Source organism: Myotis daubentonii, chromosome 16, assembly GCF_963259705.1.
Source record: "Myotis daubentonii chromosome 16, mMyoDau2.1, whole genome shotgun sequence".
In the NCBI taxonomy this organism is placed as follows: domain Eukaryota; kingdom Metazoa; phylum Chordata; class Mammalia; order Chiroptera; family Vespertilionidae; genus Myotis; species Myotis daubentonii.
This window is the reverse complement of record NC_081855.1, coordinates 50,066,856-50,085,404: the sequence shown is the minus strand read 5'-3', so window position 1 is coordinate 50,085,404 and position 18,549 is coordinate 50,066,856. Positions and strand designations below refer to the sequence as shown.

Genomic DNA, 18,549 nt, shown 5'->3' with positions numbered 1-18,549 from the left:
GGTAAACTCAACAGCTGAGTAACAGGATGGCGGTACAACAACAGGTCGAGAATCAAGGCAGTGAGGTCAAAGCACTGAGCCAACACCCACCTGGGATGGGGTATAAAAGGCCCAGGAGGGAAGGGGGTTCTCAGACTCGTGTCTTGGCCTTTCCAGCTGCTCTGAACCTCCTGTGTAGCGTCAGCCCACACCATGACTTCCTTCTACATGACCTCAAGCCAGCCTCTGGGCAGCACCCAGAATCCTGGAGAAAGAAATGTCTGCCCCTCCTCCGCTGATATTGGGTACCACCCTGGCTTAGAGGAAAAGGTTGCCTGCCAGGGCCTCCTGGCCAGCCTGGCACATGTCAACCGAGTTCGAGTGGGGACCACCCCACTGGGCCGACCCAATCTCTGTCTGCCCAACAGCTGCCACAATGCTTGCCCCTTGCCAGGAACCCGCAACATTCCTGCCAACATCGGAAGCTGTGGGGCCTACGGTGAAGGCACCCTGAACGGCCATGAAAAGGTGACCATGCAGTTCCTGAACGACCGCCTGGCCAACTACCTGCAGAAGGTGCGGCAGCTGGAGCAGGAGAACGCGGAGCTGGAGACCAAGATCCGAGAGTGGAGCAAATGCCATGAGACCACCATGTGCCCCAACTACCAGTGCTACTTCCAGACCATCGAGGAGCTCCAGCAGAAGGTGGGGTGTGGAGTACCCTGGAGTGTGCTGGGTCTGAGGGAGGCAGAGGGCATGGCAGGCAAAACCACTGAAGGCTCAAAGAGCTTAGGGTTCTTGGGTTTCCTTGAGCAGGAGGGTAGACACCACTCATAGGGCTGGAGCCCAGTGTGACGTTAGTGTGTGAATGGTCTTCCTGGTTTTTCTTAGATCCTGTGCAGCAAAGCTGAGAATGCCAGGCTGGTTAGCCAGATTGACAACGCCAAGCTGGCTGCCGATGACTTTAGGATCAAGTAAGTAAGAGTCTAAGAAGACCCAGAGTGACTCCTTCCTCCACCTAAATCCCAAATGTCCAAGCATTTGTTGAGTGAGGGAATTACTGTTCTGTTTCTTTCTTCCTAAATTCCCAAATTAAAAACAAGTAATAGAAGAAGGTAGAGAAGAAAAAACACCATTAAGTCAAGCATGTATGGCATAGCCTCATGTTAGTCCTATGTCATATATTTCCCTAAAATGTAAGATAAGGATGCCTGAGCTCATTACTTAAAATCAAAATAGAGTGATTTCAAGAATAAACTGAATATGGAAAGCTATTGAATTTCACATATCAGTTGGAAGAGCCACTTACGGAGTGGTCAGTGTCCAGATTTAGCTATGAAGCCCTCAGCTACCAGGCATTTCCACTCAATAAAGGAGAGAGATGAACAAGGAGCACAACACAAAGAATAAGGGAGCAAATCAAGGTTCAGGCTCCTGCTGTTGCTTCTCTTTCTTAACAACAGCCCGTGAAATGGCCCGAGCCCTGTACTGGGTCCCAAGACACATATTCTTAGGCAAATCAGTTAACTTTCTGAACCACAGTTGCTTCAATGCACAATGGTAAAAATATGACTGCTTCCCTAGACCATGAATCCTTTGAGAGGAGGGGATGTGTCTAATTCTTCTCTGAGACCAGAGACTGAGCACAGTGAGAAAATGAGGATCCATGGTACTCAGGGGGTGGGACCTCGGGTCAGGTGAGAGGGGCTTTCCTTGACATCTGTTGACCTTGCATCTCCTGTGATGGAAGGCATGAGAGTGAGCACTCCCTGCGCCTGCTGGTGGAGGCGGACATGTGTGGGATGCACAAGCTCCTGGATGACCTGAGCCTGGCCAAGGCCGACCTGGAGGCCCAGCAGGAGTCCCTGAAGGAGGAGCAGCTCTGCCTCAAGAGCAACCACGAGAAGGTCTGGCCCTGTGGCTGCAGACTCATGGTGCTGGTGGTCCTGGGGGAGGGAGGGGGCATGGTGGGCAGGAAAGGGAGCCCCTCTCACCCTGTGGCTCTAGGATTGGAGTCAGTTGGCATCAGGATAATGGGTTGATCTGGGTTTGAGTCAAGCTGACTCTGTGGGATGTGGCAGATGGGAGTTTCTTCTCCAAAGATTTGCCTCATGAGTTTAGGAAGGTCTCCACATGGGTTCTTCTCATTGGCCCTGGCAACAAGACCTTTCACATCAGTGTGTATGTGGAGTCACTCCTCATACTGCTTGTCAGGAGAGCGGTTCAGGTGCTTTCTGCTCTGTCAAAAGCCCTTTCCTCACTTGGGGTTCTTCTGTTGGTTCTTCTGTCCCTGCAGGAAGTGAACATTCTGAAGTGCCAGCTGGGAGACAGGCTCCGGATTGAGCTGGACACGGAGCCCACCGTGGACCTGAGCAGGGTGCTGGAGGAGATGCGGTGCCAGTATGAGACCATGGTGGAGACCAACCGGCGTGACGTGGAGCAGTGGTTCGAAGCTCAGGTGAGGCGGTGCTGCGGAGCAGGGGGCAGGGGGAGCCTGGCTGCCATCTGGGCAGGGCAGTGATCACATCTCTGTGCACTGTGCTTCAGTCTGAAGGCATCAGCCTGCAGGCCTCGTCCTGCTCTGAGGAGCTGCAGTGCTGCCAGTCGGAGATCCTGGAGCTGAGATGCACGGTGAACGCCCTGGAGGTGGAGCGCCAAGCCCAGCACCAGCTGGTATGGGTCCTCCTGCACCCGCAGGGCACTGCGAATGCCCCTGCCACGGCCTGGTCCCAGCATATCCGAGAAGTCTCCCTACTCAGTTCTATAAACATTAAGTTTGAGCTTGATTTGGGTTCCTCTCTCCTGGGTGGAGAAGGCTTGCTTTTAAGGCTAGTTTGACCCAGAAAGATGGTTCCTATTACACGTTAACTCCACTGCCTTCAGAACGAGGTGTGGAGGAGGTTCAGACACTCATTTCACAAGATTTTGCTGGGTGTCTCCTTCATGTCATGTGCTGGAGGCTTAGGGGGAACATGACACAGTTCAAGTTAGACTTTTGTGTGTGTGTAAAGAGTCATGGTCACATTGATGGTAATTTCTTCAGAGCTCTAGAAATGCCCTGTGACTTCTTGGAATTTGCCACCTGCCTGGTGAATTCAGCCGTGATCTTCACTGCTGAATTTTTCATCCCCTGGGACTTTCCCCCCATTATTTCCCATTATAGAAAGACTGTCTGCAGAACTCCCTGTGCGAGGCCGAGGCCCGCTTTGGCACCGAGCTGGCCCAGATGCAGTGCCTGATCAGCACCGTGGAGGAGCAGCTGGCCGAGATCCGGGCTGACCTGGAGCGGCAGAACCAGGAGTACCAGGTGCTGCTGGACACAAAGGCCCGGCTGGAGTGTGAGATCAACACGTACCGGAACCTTCTGGAGAGCGAGGACTGCAAGTACGTGTCATCTAGGCAATTCCTGGCCAAATCATTCAGCCGGTTCTCAGAAGCTCTTCCGGGTAACAGAAGGGCGGTCTTCACAGCACAAGGCTCTCCGTGCACCTGTGGAGCCACCACTGACGGTGCTGCACACACTCTGTGTCAGAGGTGGAGTGAGTGTGCAGGGACTGACTGTCCCTTCAGAGGAGGCTGCCATCTACCAGGTCTCTTGGCATAGATTTGATCCAGCAGGTTTTTTGGACTTGCTTTTCCTTTTTAAAATCTTTCCTAGTATGTTATACCCCGTGGGATAGAACCGAACTCTCCAGTACAAAACCTTGATTCTGGCAGGCATTGGAGAGATCGCCCGGTCAAACTGCAGAGGTGCAAACTAGGTGTCAGTGGGCAGAGGGCTTCAGTTGCATCAGGTCCTGTGGTTTGGGAGTGAGGACCCCTTCGTCATGCTCCACACACACATGGAGCAGTGAGCCTTCTATTAATTTCCACCCCTAACCTTGCCCGCCTTTTCTATCTCTCTGCAGACTCCCCTGCAATCCCTGCTCCACGTCTGCTGCCTGTGTGCCTCCCGCCTGTGCTCCTCGCCCGAGCTGTGCCCCCTGCACCACTTATGGGCCTGGCTCAGCCCGTGCAGCCAGCACTGGGAGCCGGTTCTGAATGTCTGTGGACCAGCGGAGGCGGCTAAAGCAAGGGGATACACACATGGCAATGCTCATTAGACATTTCGGAAATCTGGCTTGTAACTATCACTGACTTTCCGCATGCATAGGCCTGTCCAAACCTACCAGGAAAAGTGGGATCTCGATGGGGAGCCTTCCCTCTCAGCTCCCGATTTTCCCAGATGGGATCCACACCTCCCTGGCTGGGTCCTGATGACCAGTGGTCGCTCAGAGTATCCACCTGGAGACACTCAGGGATGGGATCCGATGGAAGAATCATTCGGGGTGAGTCTAGGGCAGTGACAGTGAACCTTTTGAGCTCGGTGTGTCAGCATTTTGAAAAACCCTCACTTAACTCTGGTGCCATGTCACATATAGAAATTTTTTGATATTTGCAACCATAGTAAAACAAAGATTTATATTTTTGATATTTATTTTATATCTTTAAATGCCATTTAACAAAGAAAAATCAACCAAAAAAATGAGTTCGCGTGTCACCTCTGACACGCGTGTCATAGGTTCGCCATCACTGGTCTAGGGCATGACTTGAAGTTGTGTTTCAAGGACACCGATGTTAACTTGAAAAATTTACCCACTAAACTTACTTTGTTTGTGACCAGGGAAGTGAGGAACAAACGTCACTGTTTAGGATTCCCCCAAATTGGCTGTTTCTAACATCTCCAGGCCCGGAAAATGATCCCAGAGGGAAATATGGGACTAGAAACTGTATATTTGATCACTTCCTCTCCCACTTCCTCCTCCCTGCGAAGGAAGCTGGTTCCACTTCCTCCCTAGGTCAGGGGGGAACCTCCTTGCAACAAATCTGAGTTCTCTCCACTCAGGATCCCTGTCTTTGACAAAGGGCCAGGCTCGCCTCTTGCTATGTCAAGGGACCTTTCACATTAAGAAATCTCTCTTCTCTATAAATACTGCCTCTCACGACTATTGTCTGGCTTGACTCCCCTCTTCATCTAATTTTACAGTAAAATTTCAACAGTGACTTAATTTTTTCTAGCATGTCCCCCTGAGGTATTAAAACCTACCGATTCAACAGGAGAGGACTGCTGGCCACAAGGGTTTCGGGGTAATGGAAAAATAGATCATGACAGTATCTTCAACACATTTATGTTTGCTTACTTCCTATGCTTCCGCTCTTGTCTCCCACTCTTCCCCGTCCTCACCACAATCCAGCCACGGCGGCCTTTCTGTGCGGGACATGCTAGGAGACCTGTCCCTGCTCTTCCTCCTCCCTGGAATGCTGTCCCCCTCTTCCTGGTTATTCAGGTCTCCCTCTGAAAGATCCTGCTTGATCATCAGTCTTCGGTACTCACCTCCTCACTGTCTGTCCTGTTTATTTTCATCTGAGTATCTCTCAACAGCTCAATTTGCTTACTTGCCTATTATTTTCTCATTAAAATGCTTCCTTGAGATTAGAATTTGTCTACTGCTGCTTCCCCACGGCCTAGGCCACCACCCGGCACAGAGCAGATGCTCAATAAACATCTGTGGAAAGAATGAATGTGTCTAGACCTGATTTTATCATTGACTCACGATGGGGCTTGAGAATTGCCGGAGCCTCAGTGTTTTGTTCCTGCTATAAAATGGGGCTAATGTGACCTTTCCTACTTACGTCTTAGATCTGTCAGGGACCCTAAGTGAGATGGCAGAATTAAAACACTCTGCAAGGGAGGAAGCACCATATAAACCTCCTCCAGAACCAATATCATACCATGACTAGGCGTGTGGGTCCTGAGGCAGACGGGTCAGGTTCAAAGCTCACCCCGGGGCCTTCAGCCTTTTCCTTGAGGCAGTTAAAAGAAAGTTCCTTTAGCAGCTAAATTCAACCAGAAACAAAATGATATACTGAATAACTTGCTTTCCAGAACAAATTATATTTGCATTTGTCCAAAGAATAAGGAACCTTTGCTTTGAAGGGCAGAGCCTTCTTAGCAACCCCCTTATACCGACTTCATCCAAGGAGAGGGGAGCCCATTTTGTGGGTGGTCTTGTCTTCTTTTCCCCTATTGGACCCACCAGGGTTAAAGTGATGGGGAGACACTCAGGAATTCCAAGGGTCACTGATGACTTCTGCAGAACTTCGTTTTGGGGGGATGTGGATTATATGTTTGCAGTCCTGATTTCTAAATGTGGTTGCCAGATGGTTGGAAAAATAGCTCATCTCCGCCTCATGGCACGTCCTACCGTGTGGCTCTTTAAGAGAAAAGGCGACGTGGAGACACAGAGGAGTGACACTGCCACCAAAGTCAGAGTCAAGGCCGGCCTGGTTCAAGGCAACCTTGTCTTCATGGGAAGGAACTGCCTGTTTGCATTTGGGCCCACAGAGTCCAGTGCTGAATGTGGCCCGTGGTGAGAGTGTCCTTCTGGAAGAACCTCTTGTGTCATCAAGTCATTTTGTCTGAAGTTGATTGACTGGGCGGTGTTAAGGGGCAGGATCTGGCTTGTCCCCCTCCCACCTCAGTGATCTGAGCTTTAAAAAGCTCCCTCTGCAGGGTTGACATCTTCCTGAGAAGAGACTGTTGTGTGTGTACCCACCTTGAAGGCACTGCCTGTCGGGAAAGGTCCTGTCTCCTGCTTCAGCCCAGCTCCAGTCTCCCACCTACACCTGGTGGGCTTCCGTCCTCACCACGGACAGCAGCAGCGACATCACACAGAGCCTGCTCTGCTCTCTTCCTATGATTGTGAAAATTAACACTGAACCCTAACCACACAATTTTAACTGGAGCTTTACGTAGCGGCGGTTTCCTCCTGCTGGTGTTAAATGCCATCTCTTCTCTCTGAGAACTGAATGTCGTTCTCTCACACTCAGAAAGGCGCACATTATGAGCCCCTTAAACTTATGAAGCAGTGGGGCTCACAGGAGTTCAATAACTTGACTAAGGCTGAGCCAGGACTTGGACCTAGATTTCTCTGGCTGCAAAGCAATTGTGTCCTAGAGCTCGCATCTTTATTCTCTGTTCTTTTGGTGACTCTGCCTTTTAGAGGGACACCCTGCAATGTAAGCCTTGGTTGCCCCTGTTTCTCACACTTAGGGTCACCGACACAGTGCAATTTGGAAAGTGGCTAGATGTGGATTTACTGAGCACAAACCTCACAGGACAGTGGATTAGTCAGTTTTCTGAACCAGCTGGTCTGCACCCCAGCTCACTGCTGTCTACATCCTTTAAAAAAAAAAAAGTATGCATATAAGATCTTTGGTTAATCTCTTCCTGCCCTCTGGCCTCCCCCTTCCCTCTGAGATTCATCAGTCTGTTCCATGTTTTCATGCTTGTGCATTGAGTGTCTGCCACCTGGTGGTCAGTGCACATCATAGCTACTGGTCAAATGGTCACTTAGGCTTTTATATATATGAGATCCTAAATGAAAACAAATCTTATCCTGATTTGATTTAGGACCACAGGGTTTAGAAGTCTAGGATTTTCTTTCCTTGGCATAACATGCTGTTGTCTGGCTTTTTACTATGTCTCTTCATTCATTCATTCATTCATTGCACATTTATTGAGCATCACCATGCACCAGGCACTGTGGATGTTAATACTGAGTCTGATTTGCTCCATAGCTGAGCTCATTTGGTTATTTCTTTCATCTTTTCACTGATTGAGCATTTACTGTGTGTCAGGTGCTATGCTGAGAATTACAGAGATGAACAAGACAAAAGGAATAAGATGAAAATCTCTTCTTCTAAGGATCTTCCAAGTAAACTGACAGCAGAGTACACTATGAGGGGGGTTATATTCAAGGTAAACTAGGGACTCAGTGTGAGTGGAGAAGAAGAACCGACCAAATACCAAGTAAAGCTGGAGGAAGATTCAAGGCTACTCTTGAACTGAGAAATATGAACTCTTAGGGATAGACCTGACCTTCAGAAATCAGAGTATTTAATAATAGATTTTTCATGTGCAAAATGAAGCCAACTTGTCCATCTTTCCCTAATTTTCCTTTACAAAATTTGTGAAGTGGGCCAAATAAATACTTCTATAGTGACTTATTCAGCTCATATTTCCCCAACGTCCTAAATCATTCACCCTCCAAGTTTCCATAGTCTATTTTTCTCCTTTCCATTTAATGCACCTTTGCCCCAGGACTATCTCCAGCCAGGTCAGTGAGAGTTTTATTAGCTTAAGACCCACAGGAAATGGTCCCTGAGAAACCCAGAGTAATGGACGAGTGACATCCAGAGGCTTATGGGGACACAAGACAGCAGAGGTGGTTCCTGGTCCAGCACCCCAGGGACCTCATCAGCCAGGATCGTCACTCAAAGTGAAGGGTGTGAAGGGCAAAGGGTCTCTGAACACTGGGCAGAACAGCATTGTAACCCAACTGATTCAGCACGAAAGTCAGATTCCTGAAATGGGAAAAGGAGCCCAAGGGTATCCAGATGCTAACAAAACACCAAGCATTTTCTGTTTATACAAGGCCTCTTAGAAAAATAACTCACAAAGTTCTACAAGCAGAGCACAAATACTGTAAAAACTTGAGACATAACAAAAGGCTACCATGTGCAAATAATCCTCCTCCTCAAGTTAGCTTCTGTACACACACGAGTGAGGTGGTGGATATTAAAATATATATAAAATTGATTTCAGAGAGGAAGGGAGAGGGAGAGAGGGATAGAAACACCAATGATGAGAGAGAATCATTGATTGGCTACCTCCCACACGCCCCCCTCCCCAATGGAGATTGAGCCCACAACCCAGGCATGTGCCCATACCAGGAATCACACTGACCTCCCAGTTCATAGGCTGATGCTTAACCACTGAGCCACAATAGCCGGGCAAGGTGGGGAATATTTTGATGTTCAGATAGATGCGGCTCATGGTATTCTCTCTGAAACACAGGGCCCTGCTAACAAAAGCTATAGCCTTAGCCACATTTAATGATTCGGGGAAGGGATGGCATAGAGAAGGAAGGGAAGAGGCTTTTGAGGTTCAAAGACCAAGCCCTGAGTGGACAAGAGCATGGACTTGTCTGACACGAGGAAGGGCATGTGTCCTGCTCTCTGGTTAGATGAAGGCATGTTGGGATCAGGGGATGAAGAGGCAGGGAAGGGAAGAGAACTGAGATGCTGGTAGGTCCTCTGCTGGTCTGACCCCTTCTCCCAGGCTGGGATGGGGAGTCAAGGGCAGGGGCATAATAGATACCCTAGTTAGGCTTGGGGATTTAGGAGCAGAGGGGACCTGTTCTCCCTTCTCCACTTGGAATCTGGAGAGGCACCAAGACCCCAGGGGAGTCTGGGAAGTAGAACCTTCACAAAGAATCCTGAGGCCAAGGGTGACATAGCAGCTAAAAGCAATCACGTGTGTTGGAGAGCAGCAGAGATGTACAGAGGGGGTCCTGCGAGCTCCAGGGGACTGTGGATGAGGATGAGGATGACCTGGCAACACCTGGGAGTTCTGACAACCAAGCTCTAGGCAGAAGGACCCAGGTGGGCCACCTGGGCTGCAGTGTGGATGAATGAAAACGCTGAGGACACACCACTGCCTTCCTCCTCAGCCCCAACACCATGGAAAAGAGGCCTCTGGAACTTGGGGCCACCCCTTGGGAAAGGGTACTTAAGATAACTGAGATGAAGGTTCTGCCCTTTGGCGTAGTGAGAGATGGAGATTAATAGTGTAATTTAGTTAAAGTATCAGAAAAGCTATATATTTTTCACGCCCAACTTTATGGTCTGAGATTCAGTCTTGCTATAAATTTATGTCTACATAGATGTCCCTTTTGGTAATTATAAAACGTAGCATGCTAGGTATCTTGCTGTGCACTTGGATTATTTTTTTCATTTACTCTTATATTGTAGGTCATTTCTATGTCAGCATCTATAGATCTACCTCATTATTTGTAATGGCTGTAAGCCTTTTCCTACATGGATGAACAACTCATTAGCCAGGCTCCTGTGGGTGGGCATTTTGTTTCTTCCTGGTCTGCTGTGACTCCCAAGCTGTTGCTATGAATATCCTTGTTACCCTTGGACACGTGTCCATGTAAGTGTGTCTGCAGCATAAATTCCCGGAAGTGGAATAACTGGGTCAGAGGGTATGTGCAGCTGTACTTTTAATAGACATTTCTGATCTGCCTTGCAAAGAGGTTGTATGACGCCATAGTATGTGACGGTGCCAACATTGTGACATTAACCTTTCTAAAAATTTATGGTTGACACTATTACAGATGTCCCCTATTTCCCCCCTTTTTGATCTTTGCTAACTTAAATAGGTACAAAATGGTAATTTAATAAGCATTTTTGAATTACAAATGATGTGAACATCTAAACCATGATTAAAGGCCATCTGAAAAAAAGTAACAGCTAACACTTGTTTAGTGCTTCCTGCCAGACATTATTTTAAACTAGAGGCCTGATGCACAAAAATTCGTGCAAGAGTAGGCCTTCCTTCCCCCAGCTGCTGGCACCAGCTTCCCTCCGGCACCTGGGACCAGGGCAGCTTTGCTCTGGCCTTGGCTTCATCCAGAAGGACGTCTGGAATGATGTCCAGAAGGATGTCCGGTCTAATTAGCATATTACCCTTTTATTATTATAGATGATTTATAGATATCAACTTCTTTAATACTTAAACAGATAGATGACCTGGGTGCTATTGCTACTTTCGTTTTTCACATGCAGAAACCACGGCATAGAGAGGTCAAGTCACCAGGCCCCGTTCATACAGCTGGTACATGGAAGAACCAGAATTTGAATCCAAGCAGGCTGGCTCCTTAGTTCCTGGCCTTAACCACTCTGCTATGCTGCCTTAAAATTCTGTGTAATGGGTTCTAGTAGCAGATAAATATTAAAGCAAGTGTTCTGCGCTAGAATGTAGATAAAGGAACTGGGATGGGGGGGGGGAGTGAAGAGAATTATTTTCATATTGATCAGTCTCTGATGAACTGAAGACCTGGGACAAAAATAAAGCAGAATAATAATGTTAAAAACCCTTAAAATCAAATTAAAGATGCTCAAGTAACAGGTATAAAATCCCATCCAGAGACAGAGAAGCACTGATCAGACAGTCAAACCTCAGAGAGAAGGCAGGGGAGGGTGGGGGGAAGTGGGAGAGATCAACCAAAGGACTTGCATGCATGCATATAAGCATAACCAATAGTCACAGACACTAGGGTGGGTGAGGGCACGAGCGGGGGTGGGAAGGGGGGGGTAATGGGGTATAAGGACACATATGTAATACCTTAATCAGTAAAGAAAAAAAGAAAACAAAGTCATGAACTATGACTCTAGCTGCAATAAAAACACAGCCCTGTCCATTAAAACAAATCACATGGAAGAGAAAAGAAAATGGTGAATTTTCCTCCAGTTCAAAGCCTCTCAAGACGGAATTTGAAATCAGAGATCCCTCAGGTGTCCTCCCGCCAACTCTGATCTTTACCAGAAGCAAACTTCCTTCTGCTGTAACACACAGTGGGTGCTGCCTGTGGACAGTACGCGTTTGCCTAGGTATCTTCAGAGTCTCCCCCCTGCAATGGACAAGGTGGCTGCAGGTGAGACCCAAGCCCTGTGGGCTGCTCCAACTCCACTGCTTTTGCTCTCACTCAGAGATGCATCAGAATGGCCCCAACGCCACGGCATTGACTGATGCTATTCTGTACCCAGTGGCCCACCGCCCCCTGAAGATAGATGGTAGCTCAAAAAATTTTACCCCTGAAGAGAGAAGACAGAAGTGGCCCCTGTGGATGAAGGAGGGCTGCAGGACTACCTTTCTCTTGGCTCTTCATCGCCAGCACCTCCCTTCATGTTACCTGGCTCATATATGTTGTACTCAGGCACTGGGGCCTGTTTTCACAGGGGAGTGAACAGGGCAGTCTGCTGTGTCCAGGATGGGATCCTCCTCACCTACACAGCCGAGTGTATCTCAACACCTGCCTCACGCTGTCCACTTACTGCCAGTTCCTTTGAAACAAAAGAGAAGCAGCAGAATCCACTGCTCTACAGAGGAGCAGGCAGCATCAATGCTGCTATGCAACACAAACCTTACAGAGCCCACATGGGGGGAGAGGGGGAGAGGGGACACAAAATCCAGCTTCAGAGAGGGGTGTCAGCCAGGGATGCAAACTTCAGCTCTGATGCCTAGAAGTGTGTTCTGAGATGGAAGGAACTGCGATGTTCATCAATGGGACAAATCCTGCCTGGGGATAGGGTCAAAAGATGGAGCCTGTTTAGCAAATCAAAGGAAACCATTTTAATGGTCCAATTCTCTGGATTACAGTGATGCTATGATGACACGGAAGAGAGAAACAAAAAGGTGTTTGAAGATGAACATATGCAGATTGTGCTCCGAGGCCTCTGAAGGACAACCTGACTGGGAGAGGTCTTCTAAGACTGCCTCAGCAGAGAATTCTTCATCGATGACCTCAGGGTAGCTGGGAGAGGCTCAGCTGACCCAGAGCAGTTTTCCTTTGGGGAAGAATTGCAGTTCTCTTTGTTTTATTTCTTCTTGAGAGAATTCCAAGAATCGAGGTCTCACCAATCCTCACACCCACTGCCTCCCATTTGGGTTTCAATGGGGACCCTTGCTCCTGAACTTCGCTCGGAGAAGAGACCTATTTATGCTCTTTTCGGGACATCCCATTCGATCTTCCTCAGTCTTTAGGTCCCTCTGCTTTTCCTTGGTCACTTTGGAGGGCCAATGCCTGGCCCCACAGAATGTGGTCGCAATGGCCCCTCAGCTTTGATGAAACTCTTTGGGATCCGAGATATGTTACAGATTCTCATATTTAAGTATAACTTCTTCTATGTGCATTTTATTGTCCTCCCTGCCTCAGTATCTCTGTGCCGGAATACAAGGTCCCTCAATAATATTGTTTTTCACTCCAACTTCCTGTCCAATAATTAAGCCTTGTACACCTTCCCGAGCAATGACCTGGGAAGCGGTACAGGTTGTTCCCCTTGGGGGTTGTGGTGAGGTTGAGAGAGAATGGGCTCTACAGATATGAGATGGAATCTAGCCCTTGCCAGTTTATCAGCTCTGTGAATCAAAAATGAACTTTATTCTAGTTTCCTCATCGAAGCTAAGAACAGCCACCTCACAAGTGGGAAGGACTCAATAGGAAAGAATACAGTAGAATAGCTAGCTTACCTGTATCCTCTCTAAATGTTAGTTCTTGAACTTTTGTCTCAACATCCTTTGAGCTCTGTTGCCCAATTTACCTTTTTTCTGGATTAAATCAGATTATTGTTTTTTGTTAGTAGTTTCTCTCTAGATACACCTGCGGTCAGGATGATGAATTTTCTTTCACTAACTCTCACTGATCTATGATTCTCATTCAAGTTTAAGACCCTACAATTTCAGTGACACTGTTTTCTCCTGAAGAACAGGGACCACTGTGTGTCCTGGACACAGCGCACCACCTGAGTTATGGGGGTGTTCAGGAAACATGCTGAACAAGTGAATGAATGAATGAATGCGAATGTGGACTAGTCAACTAAAACTGAATTAGCAGCAATGTTTCCTAGTGCATTGATGCTTTGTTGCTTCTTCAGGGGAGTACGCAATTTAAAAGAGAAAAGAAAAAAGAAGAAATGAGAACCACCCAATATTCAAATATCAGTAGACTTGCTAGTTTTATACAATGGCATTTTTCTTGAAAGGAAAGCTCGGTTGAGTCCAACCACAGGTGGGAGAGCCACTGGATCTTATAGATTTGCTGTCTCTCCTGCTACACAAATCATTGACTGAAAGATTAGACCCTTCAGTGTGGCCCCATCCACAGGGAGACTGTCCAGCCCAGAGTGAGGACATCTGAGGCTGCATTAACTGTTGGTGGTGGCTGAGTAGGAATATAAAACTCTGACCTTCCATGAACAGACAATCTGATATCAAAGAGGCAAGAGGCACCTCAGATCATCAACATTCCTTTAATGAGGTGAGGAACTCTTGGTGGTAAACTCAACAGCTGAGTAACAGGATGGCGGTACAACAACAGGTCGAGAATCAAGGCAGTGAGGTCAAAGCACTGAGCCAACACCCACCTGGGATGGGGTATAAAAGGCCCAGGAGGGAAGGGGGTTCTCAGACTCGTGTCTTGGCCTTTCCAGCTGCTCTGAACCTCCTGTGTAGCGTCAGCCCACACCATGACTTCCTTCTACATGACCTCAAGCCAGCCTCTGGGCAGCACCCAGAATCCTGGAGAAAGAAATGTCTGCCCCTCCTCCGGTGATATTGGGTACCACCCTGGCTTAGAGGAAAAGGTTGCCTGCCAGGGCCTCCTGGCCAGCCTGGCACATGTCAACCGAGTTCGAGTGGGGACCACCCCGCTGGGCCGACCCAATCTCTGTCTGCCCAACAGCTGCCACAATGCTTGCCCCTTGCCAGGAACCCGCAACATTCCTGCCAACATCGGAAGCTGTGGGGCCTACGGTGAAGGCACCCTGAACGGCCATGAAAAGGTGACCATGCAGTTCCTGAACGACCGCCTGGCCAACTACCTGCAGAAGGTGCGGCAGCTGGAGCAGGAGAACGCGGAGCTGGAGACCAAGATCCGAGAGTGGAGCAAATGCCATGAGACCACCATGTGCCCCAACTACCAGTGCTACTTCCAGACCATCGAGGAGCTCCAGCAGAAGGTGGGGTGTGGAGTACCCTGGGGTGTGCTGGGCCTGAGGGAGGCAGAGGGCATGGCAGGCAAAACCACTGAAGGCTCAAAGAGCTTAGGGTTCTTGGGTTTCCTTGAGCAGGAGGGTAGACACCACTCATAGGGCTGGAGCCCAGTGTGACGTTAGTGTGTGAATGGTCTTCCTGGTTTTTCTTAGATCCTGTGCAGCAAAGCTGAGAATGCCAGGCTGGTTAGCCAGATTGACAACGCCAAGCTGGCTGCCGATGACTTTAGGATCAAGTAAGTAAGGCCAGGAGCAGGCTAAGAGTGACTCCTTTCTTCTGTTTTATTTCTAAGTGGCCACCAGAGTACTTGGTCCACCAGAGTAGGTGTTCAAAAATAGTTGTTGACGAGAATAATGAATGAATCAATGAATAAGTGTCCTCTTTCTTCCTCTCCAAACCATAATTTAACCTATTATTAGAAATGGTCATTATATGGGATGAAAGAGAACAAAAACATTCAAACAAGAAAAGAGGTAGGGTCTAGATTGGTTAGATCCTATGTCATATTCTCCCCATATCTAGAAGAAAAGAGGGTTTTGTGTTATAACCTGAAGCAAAATGAAGTCATTCCAAGAATATACTTTCAGTGCATAGGTCACTGACAGACTCACTAACCCTTGGCCTAATCCATTAGTGGGAATAATTGTCATTGTAGCTTCTTGTATTAAGAGTTGCAATTGAATGAATGAGAAAAACAATGAGCAATAATTAATCCAATGGGTGAAGTAGCAAACTGTAGGTCCAGAAGGCTTATATTTAAGCCATTCTTTTTCCTATGGCAGCATGAATACTACATTTGAAGTTTGAATACTTAGGTTGAGTCCCTTATTTACTATTAATCAAGGTATATAATCCTAGACATCTACTATTCTTTCTGAGACTCAGTTTCCATCTAGTCAATGACCATGGGCTCTGTAGCTACAGAGTCTAACACAGTGATAGTTGATCAGGTGAGCAAATGAGGATCCAAGGTGGGAACTGGGATCAGGTGAGAGGGGCTTTCCTTGACATCTGTTGACCTTGCATCTCCTGTGATGGAAGGCACGAGAGTGAGCACTCCCTGCGCCTGCTGGTGGAGGCGGACATGTGTGGGATGCACAAGCTCCTGGATGACCTGAGCCTGGCCAAGGCCGACCTGGAGGCCCAGCAGGAGTCCCTGAAGGAGGAGCAGCTCTGCCTCAAGAGCAACCACGAGAAGGTCTAGCCCTGTGGCTGCAGACTCATGGTGGTGGTGGTCCTGGGGGAGGGAGGGGGCATGGTGGGCAGGAAAGGGAGCCCCTCTCACCCTGTGGCTCTAGGATTGGAGTCAGTTGGCATCAGGATAATGGGTTGATCTGGGTTTGAGTCAAGCTGACTCTGTGGGATGTGGCAGATGGGAGTTTCTTCTCCAAAGGTTTGCCTCATGAGTTTAGGAAGGTCTCCACATGGGTTCTTCTCATTGGCCCTGGCAACAAGACCTTTCACATCAGTGTGTATGTGGAGTCACTCCTCATACTGCTTGTCAGGAGAGCGGTTCAGGTGCTTTCTGCTCTGTCAAAAGCCCTTTTCTCACTTGGGGTTCTTCTGTTGGTTCTTCTGTCCCTGCAGGAAGTGAACATTCTGAAGTGCCAGCTGGGAGACAGGCTCCGGATTGAGCTGGACACGGAGCCCACCGTGGACCTGAGCAGGGTGCTGGAGGAGATGCGGTGCCAGTATGAGACCATGGTGGAGACCAACCGGCGTGACGTGGAGCAGTGGTTTGAAGCTCAGGTGAGGCGGTGCTGCGGAGCAGGGGGCAGGGGGAGCCTGGCTGCCATCTGGGCAGGGCAGTGATCACGTCTCTGTGCACTGTGCTTCAGTCTGAAGGCATCAGCCTGCAGGCCTCGTCCTGCTCTGAGGAGCTGCAGTGCTGCCAGTCGGAGATCTTGGAGCTGAGATGCACGGTGAACGCCCTGGAGGTGGAGCGCCAAGCCCAGCACCAGCTGGTATGGGTCCTCCTGCACCCGCAGGGCACTGCGAATGCCCCTGCCACGGCCTGGTCCCAGCATATCCGAGAAGTCTCCCTACTCAGTTCTATAAACATTAAGCTTGAGCTTGATTTGGGTTCCTCTCTCCTGGGTGGAGAAGGCTTGCTTTTAAGACTAGTTCGACCCAGAAAGATGGTTCCTATTACACGTTAACTCCACTGCCTTCAGAACGAGGTGGGGAGGTTCAGACACTCATTTCACAAGATTTTGCTGGGTGTCTCCTTCATGTCATGTGTTGGAGGCTTAGGGGGAACATGACAGTTCAAGTTAGACTTTTGTGTGTGTGTAAAAAGTCATGGTCACATTGATGGCAATTTCTTCAGAGCTCTAGAAATGCCCTGTGACTTCTTGGAATTTGCCACCTGTCTGGTGAATTCAGCCATGATCTTCACTGCTGAATTTTTCATCCCCTGGGACTCCCCCCCCCATTATTTCCCATTATAGAAAGACTGTCTGCAGAACTCCCTGTGCGAGGCCGAGGCCCGCTTCGGCACCGAGCTGGCCCAGATGCAGTGCCTGATCAGCACCGTGGAGGAGCAGCTGGCCGAGATCCGGGCTGACCTGGAGCGGCAGAACCAGGAGTACCAGGTGCTGCTGGATGTCAAGGCCCGGCTGGAGTGTGAGATCGCCACATACCGGAACCTTCTGGAGAGTGAGGACTGCAAGTACGTGTCATCTAGGCAATTCCTGGCCAGGCCACATACCTGACTGTCAGATTCCGTTGAGATAACTCAATGTACTGGTGCAGGAGATCTCATCCTAAAGAACCCGCCTCGCTTAGTAACTCATTCACCATTGCTGGTGTGTGCAGATCGTGCTGTTGATAGAATGGATCACTAATGGTAGCCGGGTCCCTAAGCCGAGCCCCAGGTACGCCTGGATATGGAAAGATATGGCTGAGTGTGGACGTGGGTCTGACGGAAGAGGTTCTGTTGGGTTGTGTGATTTGTCTGAGGCAAACCCTCCTACACCACTTTGGTCTGATCTTTTCTGTCTCCAGCACTGAGATAGCTTTTTATTTCCCATGTCTAACTCTCCCCTCTCTCTCTCCCTTGCAGACTCCCCTGCAATCCCTGCTCTACACCTGCCTCCTGTACCCTTCGTCCAAGCTGCCCCCCGCCGGCCTGTGGGTCTTCATGAGAGCCGACTCTGAAGGTCTAAGTTCCAACACAGGAGGTCAGGGCTGCCTGTCCTGGGGCTAGGATCGCCCTCACCTTGCTTAGTCTTTCTCTAGAAATACCAAACCCACTGGAGGCATTTTCACTGAATCAAAGGGCAGCAGACAACTTCTAAGTAGTGGCTTCCTATCTGTGCCTTAGGCTGATTTTTAAAAACATTGCATTGTCTTCCACTGAAACTACTGTTCCCCCCCCCCCCCCCCCCCTAGTCTCTCTTCTGGGATTTTCATTCTACTCCAATGCTTCAGAATCTTCTAAAATGTAATTGGGCTCCTGTATTAAATAAATGGTCAATAAACCTCCTTCCTGTATCACGTGGTCTCCTTCCTGTGTTTGGTAGTATATATGGTGTCCTGGACACCGGGCCCTCAAGCCTGGGCCCTCAAGCCCTTGGGTGGTCATTGGCCCTGACATGTCATTTCCAGGACCTCTCTGGGGCACTGGGGTCTGAGCCTTGGGATGAAGATCCTTAGCTGACCCTAGACATGTCTTTACCTTGCCCGTAGATCCTTACAGATGGGTGAAAGGAAGCAGTATTGGTTGCCAAGTTTGAATTCCTTCAGAACAGCTCAGAACTAACATGTCCCTACTGTGCTTTTTGGCATCTTTGGCCTCTTGGTATTTTGTTCCAGAGCAAAATCACACAAATTCGAGTTCCAACCCAGTCAAAGGGAGGTCATATTGAGAACTGCCCTGGCCAAGTTGCCATGTTTTTCTCTCAAACTGG

The 18,549-nt window shown here is 48.8% G+C and overlaps 2 protein-coding genes across 2 annotated transcripts; both read left to right on the top strand.

Annotated features, from left to right (window-relative positions):
* Positions 1 to 192: 192 nt before the first annotated feature.
* On the top strand, positions 193 to 5,524 carry LOC132218999 (keratin, type I cuticular Ha8-like). The gene is made up of 7 exons (XM_059670984.1): positions 193 to 684; positions 871 to 953; positions 1,730 to 1,886; positions 2,276 to 2,437; positions 2,527 to 2,652; positions 3,143 to 3,363; positions 3,888 to 5,524. The coding sequence occupies exons 1-7, from the start codon at positions 193 to 195 to the stop codon at positions 4,018 to 4,020; spliced, it is 1,374 nt and encodes a 457-aa protein (XP_059526967.1). The 3' UTR covers positions 4,021 to 5,524.
* Positions 5,525 to 13,929: 8,405 nt separating this feature from the next.
* Positions 13,930 to 18,119, top strand: LOC132219000 (keratin, type I cuticular Ha8-like). Its single transcript, XM_059670986.1, has 7 exons — positions 13,930 to 14,604; positions 14,791 to 14,873; positions 15,680 to 15,836; positions 16,226 to 16,387; positions 16,477 to 16,602; positions 17,089 to 17,309; positions 17,703 to 18,119. The coding sequence occupies exons 1-7, from the start codon at positions 14,113 to 14,115 to the stop codon at positions 17,782 to 17,784; spliced, it is 1,323 nt and encodes a 440-aa protein (XP_059526969.1). The 5' UTR covers positions 13,930 to 14,112; the 3' UTR covers positions 17,785 to 18,119.
* The last annotated feature ends 430 nt before the right edge of the window (positions 18,120 to 18,549 follow it).

Bases quoted from the DNA above. Each gene is read 5' to 3' on its own strand.
- LOC132218999 (XM_059670984.1), top strand. From the start codon at position 193: ATGACTTCCTTCTACATGACCTCAAGCCAGCCTCTGGGCAGCACCCAG. The intron at 685-870 runs GTGGGGTGTGGA...GGTTTTTCTTAG, and splicing joins TCGAGGAGCTCCAGCAGAAG to ATCCTGTGCAGCAAAGCTGA. The intron at 3,364-3,887 runs GTACGTGTCATC...ATCTCTCTGCAG, and splicing joins CTGGAGAGCGAGGACTGCAA to ACTCCCCTGCAATCCCTGCT.
- LOC132219000 (XM_059670986.1), top strand. From the start codon at position 14,113: ATGACTTCCTTCTACATGACCTCAAGCCAGCCTCTGGGCAGCACCCAG. The intron at 16,388-16,476 runs GTGAGGCGGTGC...ACTGTGCTTCAG, and splicing joins AGCAGTGGTTTGAAGCTCAG to TCTGAAGGCATCAGCCTGCA. The intron at 16,603-17,088 runs GTATGGGTCCTC...TTCCCATTATAG, and splicing joins GCCAAGCCCAGCACCAGCTG to AAAGACTGTCTGCAGAACTC.